Genomic DNA, 12162 nt, shown 5'->3' with positions numbered 1-12162 from the left:
GCGAACGCTGCCGTGCGCTGCAAACTCCTTGTGGCTCCTGGCACTGCCGGGAAGGGGAAGGGGCTGGGACAGGAGGGAAGGAAGGAGACGGAGGAGAATCCAGGGAAAGGCAGAAGAAGGAGAAAGGAGAAAGGCTAGGGTGGATGGGGTGGGTGAGACGCAGCTCCATCCCTGCAGGGTCCCAGTCGCCTCCCGATGTGGCTCAGGGGGATCCAGCTCAAGGGGTCCTTAGCAGAACACCTCCCTTCACCCGCATCGCACCACAGACGGGCTGCAAAGGCAAGTGCAGGAGGGAAACTGTTCCTGTGGGACACAGCCAAGGTCTGTCTCACACTGCTTCCTGCCAAAGGTAACCCCTTCCCGATATAACCTCATTTTCAGTGAAACAGAATGTTTCTTCTGGCTGTGAAGGAAATCACATCACATCACACCAAGCATTTTGGACTTGGAGGAATTAAGCTGATGTCAAACGAGTAACAAAAAGTTCCTTCAAAATGAAAACCAGACTCATGTTGGTGGGCTTGATAGCTCCTTTGTTTTGTTTTGTTTTCTATTTAATCAACCAAATCCCTTTCCCCCAGGGCCTGGCCTCAGCCCTGGGAATGGTGCCTAGGCTGAACTTAGCCCCTGGGTTGACTGACCTCATGACTCCTTGTTGGAGTAACCACCCCACAGACACACAGTGAACAACTGCCAAGAGAGAGCTTTTTTGGGGGGAACAGAGGGAAATCCCTTGACCTTTTGTCCCTGCTGGGAGCTGCAGAGCAGCTGGACACCATGATGGCTCCTTGGAGTGAGTCCATGGGGTGACTCCATGGGGACAATGTGGCCACTCAAAAAGGGACATGCCCTCCTGTCAGCACTGGGCACCCTATGGGGTGTGCACAGCCATTAAAAAATAATAAAAAAAAAACCAACCAAAAAAACCCCACCAACCAAACAACAACAACAACAAAAAAAAACAACTTAGAAAACTGCAACCCAACTCACTCCAAAAATCACAACTTCACACCCTGTTCTAGCACCCTCCACATGCACAGGCTCATGTGGGCACATGAAAACCCTTCATCCCTCTGACCCCAGGCCCATGGGGGAATCCCCCATGCACCATCACCACCTGTGAGCCTGGACATTGTAGAGCTGGAGGCTACAGCTCCCTTGCTGACCCCTTTCCCCACCAGCCACAGGTCTCTGGGAAGTCCAGTTTACTGGGAAGTTGGAAAAAAAAGGTTGGTTTGGGTCCAATTTGGCTGGAGACCAAGCGCCAGTGAATGGAGATTTCCTGCCCCCCTCCAGTCTCTGTTCCCAGCTGCGCCAGGGAGGGGTTTTCCCAGCTCTGGGTCGTGGTTTAGCCTCTGGCATCAGTGGGGGTTTCAGGAGATCAGTGAGGCCCAAACAGTCTGTGCAATGCCACTGGTGTTCAGAAATCCTAGTGTTTGAGGCCTTTTCCAAGGCTGATGTGTCCAATGAATGCTCCTTCAGGAGAAAGGTAGTGCTCCATCCTTTTACACAAGTGTGTCTTCCAAGGCTGGTGCAAGAGGGGCTGCTGCTGCTGCTGCTGGACTTGGTGCAGGAGAAAAAGTTCCTCTCGAAGGCTGCATCTCCAAGGATGCCCACGGCTCTGTGTCACCCTATCTTATAAAATTCCAGCTGCATTAGGCAGAGAAATATCCCACACGTAGGAGAGCATTGGCAGGTTATGTGGCTGTTGGTCCAGGAAGGCAGGTGAGGTGCCTGCAAGCTGTCAGATGCTCATTGCTATCTCCGTGCTTCCCCAGATCCATTCTGTGCTCCAGCACCCACCAAGGATGGGTTCTGAGTCACCTGTGGGCATCCTGTGGAGCAGTGGGACCAGTCCCTCCTCTCCCCATGCTCTCAGGGTGCTGGGGTGGGTGATGCACATCCCTCTGCTCCCAGCCTGCAGGGTACCCGGTGCTGCCTGCACCACAGACCAGAGGGGCAGGAGATGCTGAAGAATGTGAAAAATGCGTTGCCACGGAGACGGATGCAGAACTGCTCGCGGGGACGTGGGTTGGGGGACGCTGGGCGAGACGTGATGTCCCCGGCAGCTGCCCTGGCCCAGAGGATGCTTCCCATCGGTTTGCATCGCCATCATCACTCCGTGGGGACTTTGTCCTCCCCCTCCCGGGGCACGTGTGAGCGGACACGTGTGCGATGGCTGCGTTGTCACCGCAATGCATAGGCGGTGACACACGAAGGAGCATGACTTGCTCTCAGCATTTTGGGTCAGTTCCTTGGTTTGCCAGACCTGCAAAATCTCCCTGCCCACAGTCAGCAGTGCTGAAAGGGCCACTCACGGGTGCAGTCCGGAATTCCCAGAAGAAAAAAGAAGGAGTTTTGACAGGAAATGTTTTTCTTGGGAGGCTGCAAGGTATCCATCATGGTGGTGTGATGGGAGACAGTAAGTAGGTATGGTGGAGCAAAGGAGCAGGAATTTGGGGATGGCCCTGGTGGTGTCTGGAAAGATTTGGTGATTTATGTGGGTGTATCCCAGCCCTAAGGCCTCTGGCTGGGGATTTCTATTATAAACCACATTTTTGGCTTCTCCATCCCACCATTTCTTAGAGGGTTCAAGGTTGCTTCATAACTTCTGTCTGATCCATCTCTCTAAAGACCATGGAGTTTCTGGAGGTGAGAGAAGGGATTCCCTTTTGCAGAGAAATCATTCCTTCCTTATTTAGAGCCAAAAGGAGGTTTTTTTTGGTCCAGAGTGCAGTGCTGTGTGTCACTTTTCCTGGTGGCTGTGGTTTCATGGGCATGACGACTCCTGCACCTGTTGGTACAAACCACCACATTGAGAATTTTTCCTCCCTCTCCAGACCCTGAGTTTAAAGGCAGCTGCTTTATTTACTGATTAATTCAATCTATTATCATAGCGTATAATTCGCTAAGCTGCTTTCCCAGATGTGGTGATGCTGTCGTGAGGGAGAAGGGAAAAAACACCCCTCCAGCACAAATTTTTCATCTAAACAAATGTCTTTTTTTTCCCTCAGCCTTCCAAAAAATAAAATAAATGCCCAAAGCAATCAGGCTTTTTATCATTTATTTCAGACCTCTGATTGCTAAGATAATTTTTAGCTATTCCAGTGAATGTTGAGGCTGGTGGAGCCCCTGGATGTCACCTGGATTTGAGGACTGTAATGGCAAGAGGGCTCCTGCTGTCTGATTACAAAAAGTCTCTGCTGAGCAGTTGTGGCATCAGTGTGAGGCTGTTCCAGCTTTTCCCTGGATTTAAGGTATGTTGAAAGCCTGGTGTGTCCCCTCTGAGTGGGGATGGGGGGCAATGAGCTGTGGGGGAGCTCACCCTGGCCCCATGACAGCAAGTGTTGCTTTATCACTCAATGTGCACACTCCGGAAAATGCAGCAGAAAGCTCCTTATCGTCACAATTTCCACCCCACGCCATAAAAACTCCTTCTAGCACATACCTGCCCTAGGACAAGGGTTTATTGTCCTGCCAAGACCGGACCTGGCGCAGGTGTGGGGCTGCATGTGACCCAGGCTGGCTGCACGGGGCAGCCTGAGAGGGACCATGTGTTTTCCCCAGCTGGGCAGCTCGGTGGGGCTGCAGCTGAGTGGGAAGGGGACAGACAAGTGGTTTTCACAATCTGATCTCCTCATTCCCAGACTGGGAGTGGTGCCAGCAGCCCAGGGATGTGTCCACTGCAAAGACAGCCCTGAGGATGTGCTGTGACACTGCAAGACCCTGGATATGCAGCATGCTGAAGGCACTGGTGGTCTCAGGGCTCCTAAATGATTCCCATGTTTTGGAAGGGTCCTAAATAAATGTAAGACCCCAGTAAAGCAGTCCAGCCCCTGGGAAGCTCCCAGCCACATTTGCACAGTGGCAGGTACACTCAGGAACATCACAAAGCAAGAAGTAAAAACCTGGTGAGAGATCATTGCTAGTTCTTTGTCCTTCATCCTTCATCTGTCCTCCTTCATCCCTCCTTCCTCCACCTTAATTTCTCATCTTTCATCTCTCATCCTTCATTCTTTGTCCTTCATCATTAATCCCTCATCCTTCATCACTCCATCCCCTACCTTTGCCACTCAGCCAGAGCTGGGCATGATACAGGGTGAGCAAAGAGGCCAACATGTTCCCCTCTGCACCTATCAACCCAATAAAACATGGCAAAGTCCATTATTCCCTCCCCACCTTTAATAAATGAAAACAATCCAGCCTTGAGGCGAGCAAGCGTGACTGTTCCAGGAGCATTAATCATCCTCTGGGAGCCCAGCACGGGTTATCGACACTGTTTATCCAAGCTGCTATTAAAAAATGGCCATAAACTCACTTTCAGTCTCTCCTGAAGGAGATGAAGTGTCTGCAAGGGCTGCGCTGGGCTGATTGCATCACCCGCCCCACGCAGCAAAGTTGTGTTCCTGGCGAGGAGGAGGACAGGATGGCTTAATTGCTGCCAGGAGGAGAACTAGAGTCTTTTCCAGCTAATCTGCAGCCTGGGAAGGATCCAGGTTCTTGAGGAAGCTTTGTCCCAGCTGGGAATTACCTGTTTTTCAGCCCTCACAGCATCCCAGGGAACTGGAGATCAACCCTTTTGAAGTTACCCAGTGCTTAATTCCGAGCCACTTCTCAGCCACCCTCTTGACTGCCACTGAACCTTCCAACACAACTGTTATTTTTTTCTCTTATATTTAGTGAAAAATGGTTAATTTAGCTGAAGGTTTGGGGTTTCACATGGAACAGCAGCAGCTGAGGTTGTTTCAGGCTGCACCTCGGCTCCTCCAAGGCAGCTGGGCTCTTGAATCGCAATCCTCAGGGGAGGCATCTTGCAAATTATCATTTCTTAGCAATAAGAATTTGATTTAGGAAGGAGAAGAAAGAAACCAACAAAAAGAAGTTGGATCAGCAAAATGGTAATTTAATAATCTGTAGCAAAGAGGGGGAAGATGCCCATGCCGAGGTGGGAGGCACAGTTAGGCAAGGACAAGAACTGCTGGTTTTTCCTTCACTTATCAGTTGATGATGCTCTTATTGATCCCTGGATCCTTGACAGCCCAGGACAAACTTGGAATGGGTTCCGGGCTCAGCCAATAGCTGGGGAGCTGGAGCAGCATCTCCAGAGCCACTTCACCTCACTGATCTCAAGGAAGCTGTGGTGGTCCCAAGCACACTTGAGCACGCTTGAACACCTCTAAGCATCCCTCAACATCCCCCAAGCATCCCTGAGCAGCCTTGAACATCACTGAACATTCCTCAGCAGCCCTGAGAAGCCTTGAGCATCCCTGAGAGGCCTTGGGCAGCCCTGAGCAGCCCAGGAGGTCTCAAGCATCCCCTCAACCTGCAGATCCATGCCAGGACAGACAGCACAGGTTCTGGTCCCTAACTGACACATGCCCATGCCAGCAGTACCGCAAGGATTTCATTACCTCCAGCCTGGGGAAAGCTAAAGCAGATTTAATAAAGCCATTATGCCCCTGGCAATGCCTTTAATTAAAGAGCTCATTATAAATGGCTGCTGCTCCCTGGTAAGAGGAACTCAGCAGGGAAGTGGCTCATTTGTCCCTGGATTGGCTGCCACCATGACCCCTCAGCAAACACTGCCATTTTTCCTGTTGTAAGGATGGGACAAGATCCACCTCCATTTAATCCTGAAGGCTTAAGGGCCATTGTCTTTCCTTGTCTGCTGGAAGTTGAGATAGTTCAGCTGAACACATGTTTATAAACATTTCTAAACCTATTTGGTATTGGGTTACACAGTGCTGTTCTCATCAAGGCGAAGCTTTATGTCTTGCCAAGTATCCTAAAGGATGAATCCCCAAATCTCATCCCCTTTGTGGATTTTCCAAGGGTCTCAGCTGGGCTGTTGTGGGGGGAGTCCTCCCTCTGCTCTGCCAAGCCCCCTGCCCAGCCCACCTCAGCCACAGCAGATCCCAATGGCTGGAGGTTTTCAGTTTATGGTGGCTTTTATGGCTTTAGCAGAGGACTCTGGTAAATCATTTTCCAGCCAGTGATAAAGCCCCAGTGCAGGCCGGGTGGTGCCAGTGACTCCTCTGGCAGTGCCATACCCCATATCTCGAACTTCCCCTCCCTCTGCTCGGGTGGTGGCTCTGGGACTCTGCCCCGGACTTTGCTGCTGTTGTGTCAGGTCTCCACCAGGCTCTGGGGCTGCAGCGCGGTTTCAGTTCTGCTGAATCGTGCGGTGGCGGCGGTGGTCGCTCCCACCTTCGGGGGTTTGTGTCCCGCAGCACAAAAGGAATGGGGATGTTGGTGGGGGTCTCAGCTGGGACATCAGGCGCCTTTACTCAGGGTTTCTGTGTGGGTGACAGCAGACTCGAGTGCCCAAGAGAAGGCACCTCAATAGAGGCTGTTACACCTGATCTTCTGTGCCACGGGAGCCCCAGATCCCACCAGGAACTCCGAGTCCTAGGATGCTCCAAGCTCCCATGGATGGTTGAGGGCACAGGGTGCTGTGAACCCCATCACGAGTAAGGGTGCTCCGGCTCTGGGGGTGCCCCGGGTCCTTCTGGGGGTCCAGCTTTAAGGCTGCTGCCGTTCCTACCCGGTCCGTGCCTGGTGTCTGTCTCCTAGGGGTGATCCAGGGCCGAGGATGCTGCGGATCCTCGGGGCGGTCCCTCCCTCCCCAGGGCGCTGCGCGCCGCGGGCTCCTGGTGACATCTAGTGGTGTCACAGACGGGGACAGACACGGGGACAGACACGGGGACACGGACACACAGACACAGGGGAGGAGGGTGCTCCGGGGGTGCTGCTCGCCCCCGTGCGCAGCGCTGCCCCCCGGGGGCCCTGCCCGCACTCGGCCAGGAAAAGCTGAGATGGGGACCCCCTCCTCTTCCCCCAGTTCACCTTATTTCCCCTCATATCCTGTCTCCAGGCTTTTTCTCCCTCAGGGATTTCCCTTGGGGGTGCAGGACACACTCGGAAGGGCGCGGTGGGGCGGATGGAAGTCGGGGGGTGATGTCCCCCTCTGCCATTGCCTGACCCACCGGCCCAGCCAAGGGGTTCTGCTTCCCGGGATGTCACTCCAGGGCTGCCGGTGGGTGCAGGGATGAGCCAGACCCATGCAAAGCCCAAACACAAATTAAATTGTGACCAGGCCCCTGCACAGGGGACAGTCCTTGGCGTTGTGCAGGGAAGGGTCCCTGGGCTGAGCTGGTAGGGCCTGGTGCATCCTAGCCTGTTCAGGGCTGGGGTGTCTCCGGGTGCAGGGGTTCAGGTGGGTGCCTGGAACAGGGGGTGGGGAGTGTCACAGACACTGTTAGTGACCCACCTCCTTGGGGACTGTCCCCAGAATACACAGACCCTGCTTGTGGTGATCCCCTACTGTAAATGCAGGCAAACCCGGTGGGAAGAAATGGTGATGTCTGACTCCAGTTCAGAAGGCTGAATGATTTCTGTATTATAAGGATATTATTTAAAGAAGATACTAAAACTACAAACCTGCTTTCTCTAACTACCATATCTAACTCAGTCACAACTCGTGATCCTGGGCAGAGTCCAGACTGGACTGGCCATCAGGCTCAAATAATCCTCACCAGAATCCAACCAAGCAATCACCCCAGGTAAACAATTCTCCAAACACATTCCACATGGGAAAAACAAGGAGCAGAAATATAAATTGCTTTCTCTTTCTTCTCTCTGTGCTCCTCTATGAAAAAAATCCTGAGAGAGAGAAGAATGTGTCTGCCACAATCCCCCTCTCACTTCTGCAGCCCCCCTGCCTCCGCTCCTGACACGCTCCCTCTGCAGCTGTGCTGGGGTGCATCTCCCTCTCGCTTTGTCATCCTGCGTTGCCATGCCAACGCGGTGTCCCTGTCCCTGCTCAGGCACTGTCACCGCGGGGCCCGGCACAGGCAGCACTACCCAGCACCCACAGGTAGGGCTGGGGGACACAGGGGAGCTGTGTGGGTATCTGCCTTCAACCCCTCCAGTATGTCACTCAGATCTTTCTCAGCTATCAACTGGAGAGAATCCCCTCCCTGCATGAGCATATAGCCCCCATCGAGAGCAGACACGGTCCCTGAGACCCCCCTGGCATTTTGGAGAGTCCCAGCCAGAGGCCACAGCTGCCAGGCTGTGGTATGTGCATCCTCCCCACCCAGGGCACGGGATTAACCAGAGAAAACACCCCACCGAAAGTCAGGAGCAGTGGATTTGCCCTGTAAAGGGGGAACTGTGGATGTGCTTGGAACTGCAGGGGAGACAGAGGTTGGGAGGGGAACAGGCAGGTCCTGGAAGGGGTCAGGTCACCTCCAGTTTTCCCGGCACTCAGTGGTGGCTAATGGGCAACTCGGAATATCCCACTCTCACAGGCACGCCCTGTGTCCTGCTGTCAGGCCCTGTGGCTGGGAGGGTTCAGTGCCTGTCCCTCCATCCTCAGTTGCTGCTGGGGGCTGTGTTTGCCTTGTGGGACTGCCAGCAGGGCCAGATGTTTGCATCTGGTGGGAGGGCAGGATAGGGATACATGGGTCCCCCATCTGCAGCCCCCAGATGTGCCAGCAGCCCCTCAGTGTGATGAGAGTTTGGGGAAGGCTCTTGTGATATGGGGGGAGCTGGTGCCTCTCACTGTCCCCCCCAGCCTGGTCTCCCTGCCCATCCCACAGAGCACCCCATGGCCCCAGGCAGTGAGGCTGGACACAGGCGGCCTTTGCAGTGCAACTTAATGGGATAAACCAATTCCCTTAACCCACTTATCTGGCTGATCCAATAAAGGTGGCTGCGAATAAAGTGTGTGCATGGCCTTAATGCATTTCCCCTCTCCACGCTCCCCCAGTCCTGGCAGCATTGTGGGTCTGTCTGCCACAGCTCGTGGGGGGCTCCTCCCCAGAGGCAGCGCAGAGGGGACTGGGTAGAGGGGGGACATTGGCCCTGGGGACTGGGACCTGCTGGCTCCAGGTGCCAGGGAAGAGGAGAAGCGGCTGTGACAGCGGTGGAGGTGGCTCCGGTCCATTGAGGGATAACTCAGCACAAAGCATAGCACAGGTGAGTTGTGGGGGCCATGGGAAGGGTCTGGTGTAGCTGTGGTTGGGTGACATCATGTGTTTGTCCCCCCACCAGCACAGATGTTCACTCAGCCCCATGTCCCCGAGGGCCATTGTTTTTATCAGGGAGGGAGTCCCTCGCTTACCCTTGCACTTCCTTCCTCTCAGGATTTGGGGGTTGTTGTGGGGGTCTGGGAGTGGGGGGACTGGGGAGGGGGCGAATGTAGGACATGGGATGGGCATGGAGTGGGAGGGATGGGGATGGAGGGACAGTGTTGGAGGGATGGGGATGAAAAGGATGGAGGCAGGGACAGAAGGACAAGGATGGAGGGGGATGGATGGAGGGACGGTTGTTGCAGGAGAGCTGGGGCAGCAGGAATGGGGCAGGCAGGGCATAGGCAGGGGCAGGAGGGCTGGGAAGGACAGGAGCAGGCAGGCAGGACGGGAGGATTGGACAGGAGTCCAGGAGCAGGCAGGAGGTGCGGAAGCACGGGGATGGGTGTGCCGTGGTGGCTGGGAGCCACCTCCAGGTGTGGGTGACGCAGCGAGACCAGGAAGCGTCCGGCTCCGGCAGGTGAGGCTGGAGCAGAGGTGACGGACGCTGCTCGGAGCAGGACCTTACCCCAGGTTCGGCCAGCCGGGACCTGCTGTCACCTGGGGCCACTGTGGCTTCGCTGCCCCTCCTCTCTGTCCCTGCAGGCTGCCATGGACGAGCCCCCGCCGCCCACCAGCCCCACCGGGCTCTCAGCGTACATGGCCGTGTCGCAGCTGCTGGGCCTGGCGCTCCTGGCCACCACAGGCGCCTGGCTGGGCCGCTACCGGGGCGGCGTGGCCTGGCACAGCCCCCTCCAGTTCAACGCCCACCCCCTCTGCATGGTGCTGGGTATGGTGTTCCTCCAAGGTGACGGTGAGCAGAACCCTGGGACGTGCCCTGTCCCAGCCACAGCCTCCAAAGCTGTGGTCAGGCAGGGAACAAAGGGGACAAAGTGGTGACAAAAGAAACAGGGAAGGAGCACCAGCATCCCTGGGCAATGCTGGGTGATGCCTGTGGATGCTCAGGTATCCTCTCTGTGCAGCTCTCCTGGTGTACCGGGTGTTCAGGCACGAGGCCAAGCGCTCCACCAAGACACTGCACGCGTTGCTCCATGGCCTGGCCCTGGCCATCGCCCTCGTGGGTGAGTGCTGGGCTGCCACGGAGGGGTGGACGGGGCAGGATGCAGCCCTGGTGGTGACAGGCTCCTCTCCGCAGGCATCATCGCTGTGTTCGAGTCACACCGGGCTAAGGGCATCTCTGACATGTACAGTCTGCACTCCTGGTGTGGGATGGCCACCTTCGTGCTCTACCTCCTGCAGGTAAGGGGTAGGAAGCCCCTGGCCCCCCTGCATGGAAGGGTCTCTGCAGTGCCTGTGACATCCCCGTGTCCCCACAGTGGCTCCTGGGCTGTGGTTTCTTTCTGTTCCCTGGTGCCTCCTTCTCGCTGAGAGGGTGGTACAAGCCCCAGCACATCTTCTTTGGCATCACCCTCTTCATCCTCTCCATCACTTCCTGCTTGTTGGGAATTACTGAGATGCTCCTCTTCAAAATCAGGTGAGTGACTGAACTGGGGAGAGGGGGTGGCCCCCCAGACCTCCAACAGAGGGATGTCCTTGTCCCTGATCAGTCTGTGGCTCTTAAATCTCCCCTCGAGGTCTTTATTTCTGCTGCTGCTGAGTCACTTAACAGATGAAGTCTAACAAGGGGCTATATCCTACAACAGCTTTCTTTGGGAATGTGGATAAAATGCCCAGTGCCACTTCCCTGCATCCAGGTGTTTGTAGAACCACTCAGGAACTCACGTCCCTGAGACCTCTGCTCCTGCAGCTGGGTGAGCCCAGCTGCACACTGGGCTCACCCCCAGACCCAGCACTGTGGAGACAGGGCTATGGGACACCCCAGGAGCCACTTCCCTCCAGCAGGGAGGGTACTGGGCTGCTATAGCCCTAGTACAAGACTGTGCCACCAGTTTAATCTGCTGTCACCAAGTGTCTCTTCCAAAAGTGAGCAAAACACCAACACCTCTCTTGCTCTGATGTGGGGAAGGAACCTTCCCCATGGTGTGTGCCTGAAGGATGGGGATGGGGATGAGGAGGGGGTCCCAGCCAAGATAGGGATAGGTCACCCATCCCTTAAGGCTTGAGCATCCCTCTCTATCCCTGCAGTGATTCCTACAGCCACTTTGTGCCTGAGGGCATCCTGGCCAACACCCTGGGGGTGCTGCTGGTGGCCTTTGGGCTGGTGGTGGGCTACGTGCTGACACGGGAGGAGTGGAAGCGCCCACCACTGGCAGAAGAGCTGGCTCTGTCCATGGACTTCAAGACCCTGACAGAGGGAGAGAGCCCTGGTGGTGGCAGCCAGTGACATCCGCAGCTCCTGGTCTCCAGCACGGGCTCCCTGTCTGAAATGTTCTTGTGCACCCTGTCCCTGGTGGTTTGCATCTCTGCCCAGCCCAGGGTGACAAGGACAGCTGGAGAAGGACATGCTTGGTGCAATGCTGCCCGCTGGACTCAGCTTGGCCTTAATCATCCTAAGCTCTGCCCAGACCAGGCCCTGGTGACTCCCAAACCCATCCCAGCCCTGTGGGAAGGGCAGTGCTGTGGGCAGGGCAGGGGCTGGCAGGGGCACGAAGGAGAGGGGTCTCCAAGCTCTTCCTCTTCCCTGCTCTGGGGACGGAGTGGGAGTAGAGATTTCTGCACTGTGGGCGGCCAAAGCCTACAGGCTGTTCTCAGTGCTGACGGGCAGAGGGGATGTTTGCCACCACCAGGATGTCCCACTCACTGGCAGCCCCTCACCCTCCAGCACGGCCACGCTGGGGGGACGCTCCCCTAAAGGGCTCCCTGGGGGTTTGGATGACCCTGTGCCTGTGCAGGTTCAGCAGCTTCGTGTCTGAAGTGTTTTTTCCCCACGCATGATGTGTTTGCTCAGTGGGTGCTCCTGACCTAATAAATGTTTGCAACTAACCCTGTCCTCCTCCTGTGTCTGCCCCCCCAGATCACAGTTTTGGGGTATCCTCGAGTTTCCACACGCCGAGGGCAGCTGGGAGAGGAACTGCCTGAGGGGCTGGGGAGGGGCCCCAGGAGGACATCTCCAGGGTCTGGCCATGCACTGGGTGTTACAATTATTATCCACTATATTATTATATGC

At 55.6% G+C, this 12162-nt stretch overlaps 1 protein-coding gene across 3 annotated transcripts; it reads left to right on the top strand.

Moving 5' to 3' along the window:
• Positions 1-7662: 7662 nt before the first annotated feature.
• On the top strand, positions 7663-11978 carry CYB561 (cytochrome b561). 3 transcript variants are annotated; one of them, XM_030256234.4, is made up of 7 exons: positions 7663-7876; positions 8774-8982; positions 9681-9888; positions 10058-10156; positions 10231-10334; positions 10412-10569; positions 11181-11978. In XM_030256234.4, exons 1-7 carry the CDS (start codon positions 7678-7680, stop codon positions 11377-11379), a joined length of 1176 nt encoding a protein of 391 aa, XP_030112094.2. In that variant the 5' UTR covers positions 7663-7677; the 3' UTR covers positions 11380-11978. The 3 variants fall into 3 exon arrangements, with proteins under 3 accessions (XP_030112094.2, XP_072775204.1, XP_072775203.1); XM_072919103.1 differs by having other exon boundaries at positions 7781-7876; positions 8806-8982; XM_072919102.1 differs by lacking the exons at positions 7663-7876; positions 8774-8982 and adding an exon at positions 9301-9555.
• The last annotated feature ends 184 nt before the right edge of the window (positions 11979-12162 follow it).

Source organism: Taeniopygia guttata, chromosome 27 (assembly GCF_048771995.1).
Source record: "Taeniopygia guttata chromosome 27, bTaeGut7.mat, whole genome shotgun sequence".
NCBI classification, from domain to species: Eukaryota; Metazoa; Chordata; class Aves; order Passeriformes; family Estrildidae; genus Taeniopygia; species Taeniopygia guttata.
Note: the sequence above shows the minus strand (reverse complement) of the source record. Positions and strands in the feature narration are given on the sequence as shown.